Source organism: Athene cunicularia (assembly GCF_003259725.1).
Source record: "Athene cunicularia isolate RWA chromosome 7 unlocalized genomic scaffold, athCun1 chr7_part2, whole genome shotgun sequence".
Lineage (NCBI taxonomy): Eukaryota > Metazoa > Chordata > Aves > Strigiformes > Strigidae > Athene > Athene cunicularia.
The window spans coordinates 3,096,368-3,116,455 of record NW_020799108.1 but is presented as its reverse complement, the minus strand read 5'-3'; the positions used below and the strand labels follow the sequence as shown (position 1 = coordinate 3,116,455).

Here is a 20,088-nt window from a genome sequence, read left to right as displayed (position 1 = left end):
GAACAGCATTCATTTAAAAACAAAACATTTAGAACCATGTCTTGAAGTCAGCTTTTAAGTGCTATAAAACTACTGGCCTTCTCTGGCAGTGTTGTCTGACTTCTGAGCCTTTAGTAAGTAGCTGAGAGAAAGGTAAGCACCATTACTTTTGAGAGGGGACAATCATTTTGGTCTTTGAACACAACATAGAATGTTTTCTTTCACCCTTCACAGGAAACAAATGTAATTGTTTGTTTTATGCATTTTAAAACTGTTGTCTCATTTCAAAAGAAGGAAGGCCTCTGTGATCAAGTCAATCAATCTGTTGGGGGATTTCTGCCTTACTTGATCTGCTTTCTCTGTACTTTAGCTTAATTATGTAGCATGCTTAAAAATGCATTTTATTTGCTAAAGTACATATTCTGAGAACCTGTATAGGCAAACAAAATATAAGTAATCAAACATGTTACTTTTCTTGAATATTCCAATAGGATTCAAGAATAAGGCTACTCTTGCTGGGCACATAAGAATGTTTGTGTTGATGGGATCGGGGTTTATAATTGTAAAAATTTATTTCCTGTACATTTATAATTAATTTTATAATTATTTTTTGTTTTGTGGAAGTGTTTTTAATTATTAATAAGGGGCACATGTAGCTGAAAAACAACGCACTGACTGAAATAATGTATCAATGAGCAGAGTTAGTTCAGATCTGATGGCAGGCAGATACTGCTTCTACTTTCATATTATGTTCGTTATAAAGTAGATGTGCTAACACTGAAGTAGATACTGTTTATTTCACCCAAGAATGCCTACTATAGTCAAGATCTGGGCTTTCCATTGAGTTTTGTATATAAAAACATAGACGGTACTTACGTTAATAATGCCTTTCATAACTTTTTGGAGGGAGGGTTCATGGGTATGGTGATCTGAAGTTACACAATGACAGTCAGTTCAGTAAAACACATGAACACATACTTAACTTTGAGACCATGAATACCCTAGTACAACAGTATAGTGCATTTATCCATAGGGGCAATGTAAAGGTTAGGCTTTGCACCGTATTAGGTAGAGAGCTTGTCATCTTACAGTAAGTATCAAGTACTAGTAGATTATGCATGCTGTATAGCTCAGTGTAGTCAGTGGATCTGTTCTTACCTGAGTGAGCAAATTCTAATGAGTTCTAACTTAAGTGAGTTTAACCTGGTAGTTTTACATTTATCCTCTTGCTTTATTTTATGTACCTTTTGTGGAAAGAAAAGGAAGAGGAAAACAAAAGGCAAGCTGTAAGTCTATGTTTTAGGTTGCTACATGTAGCTTTCACTAAACACATTTAATGCATTGCTTAGAATCTTCTGATTTCATTGATTTCCCTTCACTGACTTTTCTGTCAAGCTATGCAGAGGGATCTACTACTGCACCTATTTTAGGAATAATTGTATAAGCAAATTTACATGCCTGTGTAAATGTTGGGCAGAACTGCAGTCCTGCAGAACCCAAGGTTGAGCCCAAGATCTAAACCTTAGTAAGGAAGAAGAATAATAAAAAAGAAACATAGTGGTATTTCTTTCAAAGAAGGAATTCTGTAGAAACTATGACTTTGTAGTCTTTATTGAAGAAGTTATTAAAGTAAATGTGTATCCCATAATTTCAAGTATTTACAGGTTATTTAGAGACTGAAACACACAGTTGCAGCTTTCACCAATTAAAATGGTAAAAAGCATATTTATGGTAGACTCAATAATTATAGATCACTGAATATTTATGCTTCATAATTGGCCAGTATTCTGTCATGTTTATGACAAATGAGCAATGACTCTCACTGGAAAAATGTAATAGAGTGAACAATTGGGTAAATTCAGATTCAGTACAAGATTTATTATTTAAGTTTTAGATAGTATAGCTTCCATCTATTTAATTTTTCTTTATTCTAGCAAATTTCATTTTTTTCCCTACTATAAGTCATATATGTAGCCTTTGGAGTCTTGTGCAACTTAGATCTGTTATACCTAGTATTTTTCAACCGTAATGTTAACTAAAAGAAAGTTACTATACTGAATTCATATTTCTATTTTTATGTTTAAAAATATAATGTAGTTTAGAACATTAATGAAATAAATCCTGAGGGGAGACATTTAGTTTCTATTATTATCAGGGGCATAAAATTACTTTTGCTTCCAGGGTTGTGTGAAGAAGCAGATTCATGGTTATGCTTCCTTTTTCCCTTCTCAGCTGAGAAAGAAATAATGTCAGCTCAGCTGAAAACTTTAGTTCTGTTTAAAAATTTTAGAAAGTAGACTTGTGAGCAACTGCTCACAATGAATTTTGGGAAGAGTCTGGTGTAAAAGTATGCCCTCTCTGGCCTGAAATTACACACTATGGACTGTGTGATTATTAGTAATCCCATCCTGAAACTGTTTTGGGTACTGTTTTCACCCTGATACAATTTTGCAGTTAAGAGATACTTACTCCTACTTTATCCTGAGCAGAGAGCATGCAATTTTCTGGAGATTCTCTGCACTTGGCACCAAAATTATTATGTTGTTTTATATAATGCTGTTTAATTTCATTTCTGAAATGCCTCCAGTAAATTGTTCAGATTAAAAGGTTTGATTTGAATGGTTCGATATGTCTCTGTCTAGAAAATGTAGTTTTACACTTTGGTTTGTTTCATTATCGAACGCCTAATGCCATCTGTTCATTTCAAATGGATCCAGACTTGCAGGGCAAGGATTCGTCTCATTTTTTCCCAACTTTTCTCAAGAGACATTTCTGTGTCTGTTTGAACAGAAACTACTGAATTGTAATGAAGTCATGCCACTTCCAGAATCTCTGTGCTGTAGAACATAAATTACAAACTACACAGCAGTGATGTCCTACCTTTATTTTTGGATCAGTCCTGGCACCTTCCTTGCCATTATCATGTTGGCCCATGGGATGGTCAGGTGCACAGGGACCGTGTTCCCTGATTTATAATATATGGTAAGGTTTTTTTACATATTCTTGAATAGGCAGGAAGGATGGCCATACACTCCCTTTTTGAGTGCAAAATCGTAGTGGATACTTCATTTGCCACATTAACAAGTAGTGCAAAATGTAAAACTAGCAGGTAATCAGCTGGAGATGTCAGGAAACAATACACTCTCTTCTATATGTGTAGGAATTCTTTTGTCAGCTTCTCAGCAAAGGGCGTTTATGAGTCTTGAGGTGAAATTTGAATCACTGCAGAATGATGACATGCTGGTTTTCTGTCCAAAGGGGAAGTTCCATTCCTATAAGAAATTAAAGAGTTTAGCGCCCCTCAATAGCCTCTCATAAATAATAATCCTAAAATATTTTGTATTTTATTTGGACATTTTTTTAATTTGTCTACTGTTTTACTTGTGTGATCTCACAATTTAATTCTGGAACTGTGCTTGACAGGCACATAAGGCCCTAATTTGAGGCCACATTTTGTCTGTAGGGATGGACTTGAAGTGAGTAGCAGATGGCTACTAAAACAGATTCTCTCCACTTAGAAAGTCATCTTGCACATGGGAGGTGTTTGAGTTGGATCATGTGTATGTTTCTAGCATTTTTATTTGAAAATAAGCATTTGGAATTTAATCCACAACCTACCGAAAACTGTCTTTCTGTTACTTTCAAAGAGCTTTGGATCAGTTTACTGAAGAAAGAGGACTGATGATGCATGGAAGTCAAAACTCATTTTTCACATTGTATGACATGCTACACTACATCTCCAAATAATATCAGAAAACATAGTATGACAAGAGCAGGACTAAACAGATGGTATAGCAGATATTGGCTTATTTCTATATCTTAGGCAGCATCTGGGAACCAGCAGAGCCCATAATTTGCTGACTATTAATATTAGCCTGGTGCATTTGAGGGAAACCATTGCACACAGATTGGCTTATTTCCAGACTAAACAGGTAGAGAGTTTTGTGAGTTACCTCTACTCAGTTATGCATATTTGTTGCTTATCTTTGACCTTAATCAACTGTGAGTAACTCATCTTCTCTGAATTACAGGGAGAAAGAGTCTCTGAGGACAGGGGGATAACCAAAGGATAAATCCCTTTCTAGTTTCTAGAGCTTTGTGAACAAGCCTTTTTTTTTTTTTTGGTCTTGAAGTTCTGTGCATGCGTGTAAAGTATCAGGTATAGGTCATGTTCAAAAGTCTTACTTCCCACCTAGGAAAACACCCTTTAGTGATGTAAAAGAAATGAGCTGAAATAATGTAAGGGTATGGGATTTGGTCAAGCAGTTTGAGTGGGATTACTAAACAGAGATGTCAGAAGCCAATTGCTCTGGTATATTGCTTTTCTTCTTCTGTGAGAGTCACAGATGTTGATCTTGACAGAAATTTGTTTAATGCTTGAAACAATATGCATCCAAAACAAATAACCCTGCTGTGCAGACTGATAAACTGTTCCTTGTAGATGAGCGTGTCTGATCAGGAACCTGTTTTGCCTGAAGAATATTATTTCATTATGATCTTGGCTAAAAGTGGCACATCCTTTTTTTCTGGTCTCTGAATAGACTTGATTCCCAAAGAAGCAGGCGTGCTCTCTATCTTAAAAATTATTTTTGCAACTCAGCATGTCACTGGTCATAAGACAACCATTTTTCCCCACAAAGCTACTGAAGAAAAAAGAAAATGTTTTCATTTTTTTTCATTTTTTCAAAATTTTCCTTCAGAGTATTGTGGGTTTTAATGAAGTCCAAATTTGATTATATTAATTATTTTGATTTTTAGCTAAACAATTTGGTTTTCTTTTCTTTAAAAAAAAAAATAATTGAACCACTCTATTGTAATGTGTGTTTGTTTTCTTTCACAGAGACTTTCAATGATGTTCAGAGCTCTGTCTACAGAATAGCCCTAACACTACACGCAATACAAAGTCTGTGCCAGTGTTAGTAGCTGAAGAGAATCTTGTGCTTTGACAGGGAGAAGAATCTGTAAGAAAATGGTGTTGCTGTCATCTTGACTTATTATGCTACTTTACTCTCTCATTTTCCACCTGAGAATCTCAGATCACATTATGAACACTTAAGAGCTAGATAGTACTTCATATGCAAACTGATTTTTCCCCCCGCATTTGAATGTCAGTGGAAATACATTAGTAAAATTCCAGAAGCATGGGAGAATCAAATTGTTACTACAATCTGCAACACTGCTATGTAGAAATCACTGGCATTATGAATCTTTATCTGTTTATTATTATTCTTGTTACATGTCAAATTCTCATGTGTTTCTTCGGAGTTGATTTATTGGAAATAATCATGAATCACTGAAAATGCATTGACAGTCATTATTATTAATACTATAAGTATTCATGAGAATAAAATAAAATATGATAGACTGGAAGAACGCTGGCTAGCACTCATTCTCCCCATCTTTGAAGTAAGTGATAATACTATGCAAGCAAAGAATTATGAAACAAAGTCCTGGTCATGTAGCTTGCTTTGAAATTACTGGATGTAAATTCCATATGGAGCCAAAATGCATGGAAATCTTGAATTTTTCACCAGAAACAGTCTGTTGCTGAAAATGCGCAACAGTGCAAGCGAGGTCTTCTGGGTAGCACAGAAAAGATTACTAGTTTGTTGGCCTTGGCCCTATTTTTTCATTTGGGCATGCTCTTCTATTAACGGATCTAGTCTGATCTCAGCCCTGATACGGTAAATCTGCCTGGTGCTGTGTGTTACAGCACAGAAGTACCAATTCACACAGGTACCAGTTTTCATTAGCTCTGTTGCCTAGTCCTCTATGTCTCTTCTAGGCATCTATCCCAGTTACTCGACTTCTCCTTGAACACTGGTGACCAGAATTGCACATAGGTTTCCAGACTGAGATTCACCAGTGTCTCACACTGATATTTTCCCATCTGTGCTGGAAAGACAATAAGTGACATGTTCTAGGTTCTCTGCTTTTTCAGCCATCCACAAACTTGCAATCTACTGCAATATTTCTCTACTCATGTTAATTTTAATTGATCATGACTCTGTGGCACTGAATGTGACCTTTAAGAAGCCATAGCTCTCTCTTCCCACGGGATATTATTCATTCCATGGCACATTTATAATACAGACTGTTTTCCCCTTTCTCTTGGCCATAGCATCCCCCTTCTCTGTATTTGTGCATGAGGAGAAAGCTTACACCAAAGCACAGATTGCTTTCACAGTCCCAGGTGCTATTTTCTTCCCTTCCTATCTATCCCAAAATCACTTCCAGGGAACTTTAGATGAGCTGCTCTGTCTTTGTATCCCCATAAGTTTCTGCTATGGATGCATAAACCCAGCAAGACCTTTCCCAGATTATTTCCTTTTTATGTTGCATACTGTTTTAGACTTCATTTTATAGACTTGTTTTAGCTAGGCACTTCTAAAAAAAATGTTGAGCTACCATTCATGAAAAGGCAGGGATCCTCATTCATTTCTTTTCATTAATTTTCCCACAGTGGATTTGATTGATGTTTCTCAGATTTGGCACATCCTATTAAGTGAATGGAGCAAGAGAGAAAAGCAAATTTCTCTGAAAGCGCAGCAGATCTCTGGAATGCTGACAAAACTGTTCCAAAGGGCGAGATTAGGAAAAACAGGTCAGGTAGATCCAAGAGCTGCTGAATTCACATTGAGCCTGCTAGCTGCCATGTATGACAGGAAAAGGAAACACAGATGTGAATCCATCATGAAGTACTGCTAGACTAAGTCTGTTTCTACCACTCATACCATTTCTGTATGAAACTCCCCCATTCTGATGGTATTTTGCTTGGTACACACAGTAGGAGTAGTTCAGTTATGAGAATATGAGGCACAAAGCTTTATCAGAGAAACAGTGGTCAGATGTTTCCAAAAATTACCTGGAAGTCCAGATGTCTGCCAGTCCATGCTAAATTTTCTATGACCAGCTTTACAAAGAGTAGCTCTTCTTTTGACTGCCAAGATGTTTTGATACACTCCTGGAAAAGAATCCATCTTTGCCTTCGAATGACAGTACCTATGCATGGGTCAAGAATTTGCCAGTCACTTTTCATTATTCCTTTTTCTCCAGCTTAAAAAGTTCATCAACCAATTATGAAACCAAACTACTGTCTCATAACTAGGGTGATCAGCTAGGTCCTGTGAACAGCAAATAGTTTATGGGAATGGTAAGGAAGCAGCTCACAGAGTGTACTTTTCTCTTGTACTGTTTGTGAATAATGAATTAATACAGTAAAAGCGGGATTGGTTTGTGATTGTATTTGATTTAAAAGACAAAGGCTAAATTCATTGTAAAATTTATTCACTGCAGGTGAAATTTATTCCCTTCTACATCAGCAGAAAGTTTTTTTTACTGAAAGTGAGTGAGATGTAAGTGGTCTGCAGGACTTTTTCCTGAATTACTATTCATTAATAATATGATCACTACTGCTTAAAGTCCCATGTAACAAACTTTTTGTACTTAAAAGAATCAATTAAGGCTAAGAATAAACTGGTGTATTATAAACAAAGCTAGAAACATCAAGAGCATTTTGTAATTTGTAGAGTATTTTGTAAAGTGTGTGGACTGTAGGGAAATGATTCAGATCATCTTAGCAGGACTATCTCAGTCTTTTTTTCTGGTTTCTTAGGACAGCGTATCATTTTCTTTCTACTGTAATTTCTTTTTAAAAAAAAATTCACAAGTTTCTTGACATGTATATAGGACATAAAAAGCTTATTATATTTTCTTCTAGTTATGTTTTTTTCTATAGAGTGCTGTACTCCACTGGAATGTATGTCAGGATGAGAGCACACAAGGGCTTTTCCGTGTTTTCCATGTTTGTGTGGTAGCTTACTTAATAAGCTTACATAAACCATCGTAAGGGTTTTTGATTGTAAACTTTAGCTTTAATGTTGGACTTTTTACTATGAAAGTTCTGGAAAAACTGAATATATAAATTTAGAATCTAGAAACTTTTGACCAACAATTTCCTATGCAGCTCATACTTTGGGGACTATATTGCAGCTTTATGCAGTATGTTCTGTAAAAATGTAGTTTCTCTAAAGACTCTTGAAGACAGTTTTTTGTAATGATATTCTGAACTGCAATACTGCTTTGCAAAAGTGATACCTTAAATATGAAATCCCAGGATTTCCTGATTTATGGTTTCCAATTCACATCTGCTTTGTCTTCACATAAAGAAACGTTTTTTTCGTTAGGTGCCTATGTCGCAAACTTGGGTTCTAATTTAAGCTACGTTATTATCTAATGGTCAAAACTAAAGTCCCGCTCCTGCATATATCCTTTTGATTAAACTGAGTTGCATTGAAATTAAAAGCAATCAGCTCAAGAGAAGCTCAGTGCAGATCTGGGACCACAGTGAAGCTGCCTAATGATATAATACAAAAACCAGATTGTAATCCTGCTTTCTCTTCCATATTTGGGAAGACTTTCCACAAATGAAGGACATAACTTTTTAGGACATGCATTGTAAATGTAAGATTATATTTTACTTGGGATGTGAGGTCTTTGAAGGAGGTGCTGTCTTTTCGTTTTGTGATTGCATGGTATCTTGAACTGTTAACTCTGTAGTTATGTTCAGTGACAGAGGGTCCTAGGCATAAAATGTCACTAAAATGTAACAGCAGTTCTATACATATAAAAGGATATGTGTTTTGAAGTTGTCTTCCAAATAGCGATATTTTTTTCTTTAGAGGTTTCAGTTTTTACATTCTCAGTAAATGTAGGGTAACTTATTTTATTTGTCTAGATCTGGAACAGGTTATATCAAAACTAGATCTGCTGCAGCTGCCCTAATTGCCCTTTCAGGAGACACTCTACTGGCTAAATACAGAGGTGAGAAATGTATGATTTTATACACTGCCTGAAATACTGAACATTGAGAAAAATATTGTGATTTTTTTTTTACTTTCAAAGAGAATGCAGTTCTGCCATGCAAAAAGTAAATAATGTTGACTGTTTTAGAGAAAGGCTAATGCAGAAAAATACTTTTCCTTCAATGTCCATAGCCATCTTTGCATAAAGTCTCAGAACAAGTCATAGTAAATTTTAAGGTAAGTATAGCTTATAAATAGCTTACAAATGAAGGACAAGTTCTATTTGCCTAGCAAAAAAAGAACAGAAACCCCCTAGTTTTAGATTTCACTGGATTAGAAAACAATTTTATGTATTTGATCCAGGAAGCTTTTAGAGCCCTTTTAACATTAGACAAAAATGCTTAAAGAACTAAGTATAACAGATAAAGGTAGCTCGGTGCAATGTTCAGCACAAAGATTGCTGCTTGAATTAAATGCTCAAAATGGAGAACAAATAGACCACAGGTGGCATATTGGCCTCATCCTCTCCCACTGCATATTGTGTATTTCCTTTCAAATTACAATTTGGAATTAACAATTTACAATTTAGATAGGCCATATCTTGTATAAACATATTTAAATGTTTTTCTTACAGCCATGAAAATGAGCTCATTGTTTTCTTAATCCTTACCTGTCTTAACTGCCAGGAATAAGGAATGTCCATAATTTCCTTGCTTTTTTTCTCTTTACCCTGCCTGCAGGAAGAAAGTATTGTCACAGCAGTCACCAAGTGTCTGTTAGGTAGAAAATAAAGGGAACCTTTCTTGAGGGGTTTATTTGGTAGGCTGCAATTATCATGTGGATAGTTTGAGAATAAGTAGCTAGAAGACACCTCAGGCTCTGCCAGGATTCCAGTTTCTTTCCTCTGATTGTTTTCAGCCTTCTTCCAGTTTTATGCTGTCCCTGATGAGAAGGTGGCCTTGATTACCCGTAGTGCCCTGAGAAACCTACTAATAGACTTAAATCAGGTACTGCAGTACGGTTACACAACAGATCTTGTAGGAGCATACTAATCTAGAAGAAAAAATAGATGGTTGATACATTTTATGTTATTATGGGACTGAAGTCAATAGGACAAGCTGTGGACATAGGGAGATATGATGCGAAGTAGGCGAAAGCATCAAATTCTGTAGCTTTTCTCAGTTACAGTAACCACTTGCGTCGGTGCCCTTGTGCATTCATTTTGCCTGAGTTTACGGGTCCTGGGAACAGCTACATACAGCTGTTCCTAAAGCGACTCCAAACGTCCGTACTCATTAGAATAGCATGCAATTGCAGAAAAATGCCGTAGCATACGGGTATTTCCAGCTGAACTGGCACGGAAAATGGGATCTGAAGACGACCCCTGAGGTTCAAACCCAGCGTCCTTCAGTACGCTAGTATGGCAACACTGGATGTTGATCCATTTCAGTAAGCGAGCTGGAAGCAAATAATTCTGAACTATGAAATTGTATACTGATGGTATGAATATGAACAGGTTTTCTTCTGAACAGTATTTTAAATGGCATTTCTATAGACGCTTCACCATCTGTGTGCTGTCACCATCTCAGCAGAGCATGATGGGAACATCTGTTTTTTATTGAGGTGTTTCTGAGCCCTTCTTGACACAGATCCCAGTTGTTGTGGGAGAAAGCTGCACTCTGTCTTGTGTGGAAATTGCGACTCACAGCTGTTTCTATGGGGTGAGTGAAATTCTGATGTCCTGGGAAAGGATTTTGAATGTTGCTGGTTGATTAAAATTGCAAATGTATCATCATAGATCCACCAGGATCTACTTTTAAGGGGCCAGACTGATCATGAGTCTCACAGTACAGGAGGACTTTTATCTATAGAAAAGATGCTCAGTAAGATACTACTGAAGACTCTTGCATTTATTCCAAAACCTTTGGAACCCAGAAAGAGTTTACATTAATGGAAAATCTATGCTAGCAGCATCCAATATCAGAGCTTTCATTAGGAATTGTAGATTAGACAACAGTTCTTTTCAAGTAAATGGCTGAACTGGAACTTCCATGTTCTGAACTCAGCAATTGCTGAAGAAAAATCCCTGTCTTGGCTGAGACTGGAGCCTGCTATTCTCTTGTTGCTCCCTACAGTGTTACAGATTATCAGCCACAGAAGTGGTTTCTCACCAAGCTAGATGTAGAGTCTGCAAAATTTTCCCCATTACAGGCCTCAGGTGCATTAGCAATTACTTGTAGACTATTGCATCCACGTAAGTAGTTCTTACCATCATTTGCATACTTTGCAGGCCCTAACCGCTGTATTAAGCAACAAACACTGGACATCATCTAATTTAACAAGTAAGATAGGGAGAGAGAATGATCACAGGCTAGTGCTTAAGCCTGCAACCTGCTTCTCTTTAGTTCACCAGCACAGACATGATTATGGAGACTTACTGAAAGTAAACTGGCAATTCAGTAAGTGGTAAAGCCAGTTAAACCTGTGTATCTCGTTTCTTAGTTCTTTGTACCATAATCAAGTGTATTAACTGGCTAGTTAGGTTATCCATTCTAGCATCTTGTTCATCTAAGTAATGGTATAAAATGGCCTAATAGTATAAAAATAACACTATCCATTACCTACTGACCAGAATGCTCAGAAAAGCATTCTACTGTTACTGTCTTCTCAGCAATAGCAAACTTGCAGGTTTAGTTTATTGCATTTTTAGGTATTTGCAAAGTTGCAAATCTTACATCAATAATGTAGTGATATTACAGTTCCATGAGAGCTGCAAATATGCTGGTGCATAAGAAGCATATGAAGATGTAACTGCATTCTCAAAAATGGTGCTAGAACAACAGTTTCTTCCTTGGACTGAATTTTGATGCAGCAAATAAATAACATCAAAATCATTAGTGGGTTCTGGCCACTGTCATTTGGACTAAATAACTCTTGCTTTCAGAGAATGCTGAGGAAAGTCATTATTCTAACAAAGGTGCTTCACTGCATTTCAGAACCCAGGAATCTGGATTTCCAGTAATAAAGCTCACTTACACCAAGTTCTTACTTGTGGGCAACTTAATTCTTCTGTTTTCCCTTACAGGTATTGCTGTCTGAAATGCCTCGATTTTGACCAAGTCTGTATTTTCACTGGCCATCTCAGCAAACACGTAAGAGGTCACATCCTGTTATGGAACACTGCGTGCAGGTAGAATCCCATTGTACTGATTCATTTCCCCATTTGGGTTCTTCATGTAGACAAGTAGGCAGTAGACTCTTGAAGTACATTGAGTATGACGTTACGTGTGTATTAGCCATAATGGCCCTGACATATTAGCATTATTAATCTGGGAACAGTGAGTCAGGGAAAGGAAAAAAGGGGACTTCTAACTTTAGAAGGAGTGTTTTGTTCTGAAATGGCTGAATAGAGCCATGAAATGTCATAGTGCAAGTTCTCTTCCCAAGCCATTTTATGGCAAGTTTGTCATTTGCAGATCATACTTAAACCTGTGGAAAGAGTCCTCGGTGTGTCCCAGTGCTTCTTCCTCCCAATCCCAGTTCAGACTAATTAATCCTAAAGTTATACAAGCTCCTGCATGAAATTTCCTTTCTTTCAGAGTTTTTCCACTTCGTTATAAACCTTTATTGTAGACTCATTTGTCTCTGTCAGGGATGCAGCACAAAGAGACAGCAAAAGTCCAACTAAGCACACCTACCTGGGCTCATTACAGGGGCAACTTGTGCTTCCATCACACTAGTGGTGAAGTTCAACATGGGAAATTTGTGTTTGGAAGGTCAGCTTCTCCTTTGAGCAGGAGAGTCCAGATCTTGCACACAGCAGCAGACAGGTTTTTTGTGGATATATATAACAGTACCACCTTCTGCTCCAGTAAATGAGCTGAAAAGCACTCATGAAAGTTTCCCTAGTAAGCTGTGCTCCATGGTCTCCCTCCTGAAACCCTGCACTTAACACAAAGGATATCTGGGTAGCCAGTGTCTGCACCAAAACTAAAGAATGTTAGACTGCTCTTACAGTCACTCTTTGTCTGGGAGAACTTAAAACTGTAGACACTTCATTGCTTTCTTTCTGAAAACTAAACCCTGTTGCTAACATTGTGAGAAACTGTACCTGGATGCTCAATATCTGCATTAAAAATAGCAGATAGATGTTCATTCCTCCAAATAGTCTTCCTCATCCTCCATCTGTGAGAAAACAGGAGAAACAAATGGCAACTTATCTCCTCATGTAGACATTTCTAATGGAGACATTAAAACCAGTGTGACGGGAGAGTGAATGGGAGTCTGTGGATGTGGAAGCACTAGAAGGAACGGCAGGAGGGATATAACACAGCAGGAGGTGATGCAACCTAGATTAGCCGGTCATCAGTATCACAGCACTTCCACATACAGCTTCTCAGGACAACCAAATCAGGAAAACAAAAAGGAGCCTGAAGCAAAGGACAAACTGCCATCACAAGAAATGATGATGTGAAGGTAAAGAACTAGACCTATACCTATAGGACACCTAAATATGGAGACAAACAATCACGATCACTGCCAGCTCCTAAAGGAGCTAAAAGCACATCCAAATGGTCACACTAAGCTAAAAAGCACATCCATGGTCACACTAAGAGGAAGCCAGGAGGCTTAAGGAGAACTGGCATCTCTTGTCCTCCATGTCACTGTAAGTCATCATGGACGTACCATAGGTATTCACCTTGGTATGTGAATGCTGGAAAGACTACTTGGACACCTGTATGTTAGTACTTGTGAGTGAGTATGAGTGAGTCAAACCGGTTTTGTTTTAAAATTAAGTCCCCTTCCTCTCCTATACTGTCAGACATTGAGCTTTCTCACACTGTTGCTGCAATATTGCAACTGGATCATTGAACTTAAGTTTCCTTTATGAAGCCCTACTCTAACACTAACCCTGTAAATTTTCATGGCCAAAATCTATACCAAAATTTAAAAGATAAGCTACTCACTATGAGAGATACCATTTTTATATCCTTTGTGTGGGACATGAAAGAATCAGTAGTAAGCTATTTTCACATACCTTCCACTCTTAGTAGATGCTGTCCTTGGCTGGGAAAGTTTTCACATTGTCGTTATCGGGGAATGGGCTGCTGAATGGGGATTTGAAATATCAGCAGTTTTTCCTTACCGTACTGACACCTTGTGGCAACGTTATCCCCATGTTGAGAAATGACTGGGAGGCATGCTGTATGTTTTCTTTGTGTTTTCCCGTTGAGTCTGCCGGGGCTCACCCCATGTTCTGCAGCTGTTACTTCCTGGGGCAGAATTGGTTTGTGTCCTCCTATAATACACCTGCTGAGCTTAGTTGTTGTACTGAGCCTGACCCTGCCAGGACAAATGGAAATGCGGTTTTTACTGTATTGTATGAGAGAAGGACATGAGGCACAGAAGGCTGTATCTCTTAACACTTCATACGAGTATAAAAGTACTTCTCATTGATCAAGAGGGAACGCAGATACTAGCTGGGCAGACATATTGTTGTGACTGTGAGCTTAATGACTGTAACTGCCAAAATCCTGCACCAGGCATTTCCAGACTGCCTGAATTTGGCTCAGGCAGAATGCTTTGCTTACCTGACAGGATTAGAACCGCTCTTGCCCATGGTCCTGCATCGTCATCCACTTCAGCTTCCCTTCTAGGGCTCAGACAGCAGCCATGAGCTTCTTCACTTGTTGGACAGGCGGACCTTTGCATTCTTAAGTCTTGCCTTTGCCTTGGACTGTGTCTACTTCTGGGCAGCATCCCTTTGAAAGTTTACTCCCTTCTTTATTATGCCTCATTCCAATAGATGTCAGCAAAGGCGAATGCAAAGCACTTTCTCCACACCATCAGGAACAACTTGTTTCAAGAGCGCTGCAGAAGAAAAGAGGCGCAGAGAAGGAGGGCTCTGGAGGCAGTGGAGGAGCGGCACTTCTCTACTCACAAAAAGATTTTGTGAGTTTCTGTTTCAAATGAGTTTATAATCTCTGAATAATATGTCAGGCTGTGGGATATTGCTTGATTATGTCCTTTGACTAAGTGACTTTGTTATGACAGATACCATGTCATGATTTTTCCATTAAAAAGGGAGAGCATAAATGGGAAGTTGCTGCACATTGTTCGGTAGCTTAACCATGATTACCATGCTGACAACCTAATGACCAGTTGTCTTATAAAAATATAACATGCTTGTGTCTTCCTTCCCTCCTTCCTTATGTCATCTCTTTCTCTCCATGCCATTTCTTGTGATCAGCCTAGGGTCAACCATTGCAAATATTTAGTACCTGTCAGAACTGCATGGGTATTTAAGCACCTCGTCTGCAACAAATTCACTGGAAATTAACTGTGAATACTTTCCACATTTGACCCACTGACAGTCATTCTACTCATGTCCCACTGAATTGCAGCCCTGTGGGATTACTCACAATAGTGAGTACCTGATCTCACTGATCAGTTCTGGTTTGTGTGCTTTTAACTAATGTGTAAATTCGTTACTGTATTGCCACTGATCACAGTGGTTAATACTGAGCATTGGAGGTCATGTTGTGGTTTTCCCTATAGTTTCTCCTTCCTTGCCCTGAGATTTTGATTGATACTTAGTTGTATAATCATTCCCTTCAGTTTCTACAAGATAAGCACAAACATACAAAGGGTGAGATTCCTTCCTGACTGTATAAAACCCAAACAACTCTCTCGCATCTCACATGTTTTCTCCAAATGAGGCTTCAGTGAGACTGAAATAGGGAAAAAAAGGTCACTCCTCTCTAAAAGAATTAATTTCATCCTTGTGCCAGAGGAGAAAATTCTATAAAACTTGATTGTGCTACACTGCTAGGCAAGTACATTGCTATTAAAACCCAATTTTTTTATATACAGTAATACAAATGGATGAGAGTTACAGTGATTCTGATGGAGAATATTATTTAAGTATTTGTTTTTTCGAATGTGGTGAAATGCAAACCATTTTCCATTGCTAATATTTCCCCACTTGTATTCAGCAACAAAAAATATTTCATTTTGAATGTAATTTAATTCTTCTGTAAGCAATCAAGTTTTCCCTGTAATTCTGTGGTGTCTTGCCTACCTAACGCCTGGCTAGCAGTGAGAAAAGGGAGAATTTGGGGCTGCCATTACAGGTGTCGCGGTGCGGCTGAGAGGTATCTGGGCTTTTCCTAGCATAGAAGGGACTGAACAGCAGGATATCCCTTTGCTATCTTTTTGTAGTCGAATTTCCCAATATATACATCACTTGGCTAAAGGAAGCAAAAAAGAGAAGCAGCAAATCGCACTGATACACTCATTTAGTAATGAGTGGAAAGAAGAACCTGTTGTTGAGATTCTGCTGAGTTTTCAGGAACTTCATTCTTTCAGCCGAAGTATGCCAGCAGGCACAGCTAAACCATGTTTCTTGATTAGTCAACAGCACAGCTGTCCGTCTACTTACCGTGCATTTGTTTTATTTTGATCTTTTTAGGTACCGAAACCATATAAGGACTTATCCTTTCTCTTATTTCTCTGTTGATATGCAGTCCCCCTGCAGATCTCAATGCTTCACCACTACCTGGCCCTGAAAACCTGCCTTTCCCAGTGGACAGACTGGTCCTGGAATCACCCAGGTTCATATCTAAAACCAGAACCGTAATGCAGAAGAGTGAGAATAACAGCAAGACACCACAGCAAGGCAAGACAAAAGCTCAGGTGAGCAAAATATGAAGCTGTAATAGTGCTAAAGCTGTGAAGAAGACCTACCAAGTTAACTACCGAATTGTCTTCTAATTACCAATGAAAAATAAACGTAGTGGGCAGCTTCAACTTTCTGTTAATTTCTCACTTACGGAAAAAAATGTGGAATCTGAAAACTTAGTGAAGCTTGAATTTTATACCCTCCCAAGATTAGTGACTGACTGCTTGACTGCCATGACCTTCAGAAGCATTTATAAGAATATTTGCTCTGCTGGGATTTTTCCTTTTAAAGTTGTCTTAGAGTAGCACATTGAAGACTGGCTGAGACCGGAGTCCTCTCTCTATTCTGACAGCAAAAATTGCCATCATGTCCTCCTACTACAAGCAAATGTCAAGGAAGGATGCCTCAATTCTTATTAGGCTCAGACCATTTTTGTCTCCATGGCAATAGAAAGAGGACAGAATAGGCCCTTCTTAAGGATAAACCCAGAGTAGTGTCCACTCCAACTAAAATAGCTCATGCATAAAAGCTCTCCACTAACCCATTTCCAGGTTCCCTGCATAGAAACAATGCTAGGGGAGTGGGTAGGACAGTGTAGATAAAAATAAGTACATAGCAGTTTTTTGCTTCTATATTTATTTGAGAGGTTGGTACCTCTGCACATACTCGGAATATAGGGAACACTGGGTTGTGTTCAAGCCAGTTTGTGTCATCCACTCATCTTGTTCTTCCTAGAAGCCAAGGGTGCAGTAACTAGTGAGAACTAGCCTCTGTGTGTCAGGTCACTCCTCTGGCTGCTACTCCTGTGCTGCCCTTTGGAAGACCTGTCTTTTTGGACTCTGCTGCCCAGCTCAAGGAATAGCGCCAGCCAGCGCATATCTGCAGAAGTTGTGGACAGACAGTGCTTAAGCATATAATTTTGATGGCTGGCATTTGTCATTTTAGAAGACAGCAGGATGGGACTTGCATCCCTGTAGTGGGACTCTGCCACATGCATTGCTCTCTTGTTCATTTTCTCTCTGAGCTGAGAATTCTTTTTGAGCAGTTTTATACTGATTTCCAACACCTTATAGTACAGATTATTTCAATGTTGCTTAAAAGGTGCAGACTGTAAGTCCAAAGATAGCTTTTAATAGAATCCATGAGCTATAGCTTTTAATAGAATCCATGAGCTTAGAGGACCTGGGGATGCAGCTCTTAGTCTCATCATTTCCTGGCAGCCCTGATTCCAGCCCAGTTTATACCATGACTATAAGCAGTTTACCTAGAAAGGGTTTGTCTCCCTGACTTCTGGGCTACTGTCCCCTGCATGGCCCAGAAACTGCTACTTCCATCCAAAGACCAGGGGTTTCCCTTCCCTTCCCTTCCCTTCCCTTCCCTTCCCTCTCTCCCTCCACCTACAAGACCCAAAGCAGCTGTGGGACTTGTGAGAGACTATTCCCAAATCAGAATATTCCATTTTGCAGAAATTCCAGGGAATTAGATTTTTGTTCTAATTTAAACCAAAACAAGTTCTCATACACTTACAATTAGTCCTGGGACAAAGAATTTATTCTATAGAGTTAAATTTTGCAGTCCATTCTAATAGCCATTAGAGATACTTTAGTGCACCAGTTGATTGCTGTCAGCTAAATAAAAAAGTTAATTAATAAATCTGTAAAATAGGCCAAATCCCAAATTTGCTATGCCTTCTTACAGAAAAATTTGCATTAAAAATGAAATGTTACTGCTGATAAAGTCAAGAACAGATACTTTTCTCTTTTTTATTATAGGCAATAGCCTCTTTTGAAGCCGATATGTTAAAAATGCATGAATACGTCAAAAGCATTCACAATGAGAGCAGGTAGGTAAATGCGGTAGTACAATGACTAAAGACTGGTGGGCAATGCTGCTCTACTGAAGAGCTAGAAGACATTATTTTTCCGTAGAGATTTTGAGATTTAAAAAAGATGGAGATGAATGATAAAAACTCAGCAACAAAAATTGTAAATAGAACATCACTGGGAAAACAATTTCTGGTAAAGCAAAACATTTTGGTTTTCTTTCATCAGCATTTCTGCAATTGTTAGTTTACATTTCTAAAATTAATTTTTAAGGGAAAAATATTCATTCACATAAAAATATCAGAATAGCATACTTTTTTCAAATTTTTCTCTGAGTAAGTCTTAATCAAAACAAATTTCATTGTTTTGAAATTGAAGTAGGATATTTTTTCTAAAAAATATGCCCTAAATCAAATAGAGATTACAGGCTTAATGCAGTAAAAATTGGTAAAACTTACGTGACTTAGATTATCAGAGAAGTCCCTTTTGATATTCAAACCTTTGACATGATAAAATATTAATTCCTAAACTACAAATTTCTTGGTTGGTTTGTTGCAGGGGGGTGGGGGGTGGAGTGTTGGTGTATGGGCAGCCATACTTACATTTTTCACAGAATCACAGAATCGCCTAGGTTGGAAAAGACCTTGAAGAACATCCAGTCCAACCATTAACCTAACAATAACCATTCTCAACTACACCAGATCCCTCAGCGCTATGTCAACCCAACTCTTAAACACCTCCAGGGATGGGGACTCCACCACCTCCCTGGGCAGCCCATTCCAATGCCCAACAACTCCTTCTGGAAAGAAATGATTCCTAATGTCCAATCTAAACCTTCCCTGGCACAACTTGAGGCCATTCCCTCTTGTCCTATTGCTTACTACTTGGTTAAAGAGACTCATCCCCAGCTCTCTGCACCCTCCTTTCAGGTAGCTGTAGAGGGCAATGAGGTCTCCCCTCAGCCTCCTCTTCTCCAGACTATACCCCCCCAGTTCCCTCAGCCGCTCCCCAGCAGACCTGTGCTCCAGGCCCTGCACCAGCTCCGTTGCCCTTCTCTGGACACGCTTGAGTCATTCAATGTCCTTTTTGTCGTGAGGTGCCCAAAACTGAACACAGGAATCGAGGGGCGGCCTCACAAGTGCTGAGCACAAGGCTCAGATCCCTTCCCTGTCCCTGCTGGCCACACTATTGCTGACACAAGCCAGGATGCCATTGGCCTTCTTGGCCCCCTGGGCACACTGCTGGCTCCTGTTCAGCCGGCTATCAATCACCCCCCCAGTCCCTCTCTGACTGGCAGCTCTCCAGCCACTCCTCCCCAAGCCTGTAGCGCTGCTGGGGGTTGTTGTGGCCCAAGAGCAGCCCCCGGCATTTGGCCTCAGTGAAACTCCCCCAGTTGGCCTCAGCCCATGGCTCCAGCCTGTCCAGGTCTCTTTCACTTTTGCTTTCCCCCTCCTCCACTTTTGTAGTTATATATGAATGTGCTGTAGATGTAATCATGTCTGTGACCACTGAAACCAATGGGATGACCATGAAGAGTAGAATTTTATCCTGAATCTACTCTCTTTATTTGCTTCTATATGTTCAGTTCCCTCTGTTCCTGTTTTGTTTCATTCTAATATGTCAACGTACAATTGCTGTTCCAAATTCTCACAAGGACACTCCAAGACTAAAGCAAAACAATTGCAGTTCCATTGTGTGTGTGTCCTTACCTCACTCTCTGTTCTCACAGAGGAAATAAAAAGATACGGCAAAAATCTTCAGCTTTTGTTTAGATGAGCAATAGTTGAGAGGATATCTGGGA

The 20,088-nt window shown here is 38.7% G+C and overlaps 1 protein-coding gene across 1 annotated transcript in view; it reads left to right on the top strand.

The window, feature by feature from the left end:
* The first annotated feature begins 2,149 nt into the window (after positions 1-2,149).
* The window catches only part of DYTN (dystrotelin), a 30,141-nt gene continuing 12,202 nt past the window's right edge, over positions 2,150-20,088 (top strand). The window contains 13 exon segments of the mRNA XM_026853263.1: positions 2,150-2,705; positions 4,820-4,894; positions 6,443-6,641; positions 8,714-8,802; positions 9,702-9,790; positions 10,433-10,503; positions 10,836-10,917; positions 10,919-11,001; positions 11,869-11,930; positions 11,933-11,973; positions 14,590-14,735; positions 16,310-16,478; positions 18,237-18,307. Coding sequence (XP_026709064.1) covers positions 2,687-2,705; positions 4,820-4,894; positions 6,443-6,641; positions 8,714-8,802; positions 9,702-9,790; positions 10,433-10,503; positions 10,836-10,917; positions 10,919-11,001; positions 11,869-11,930; positions 11,933-11,973; positions 14,590-14,735; positions 16,310-16,478; positions 18,237-18,307 — 1,196 coding nt within the window. The 5' untranslated portion in view covers positions 2,150-2,686.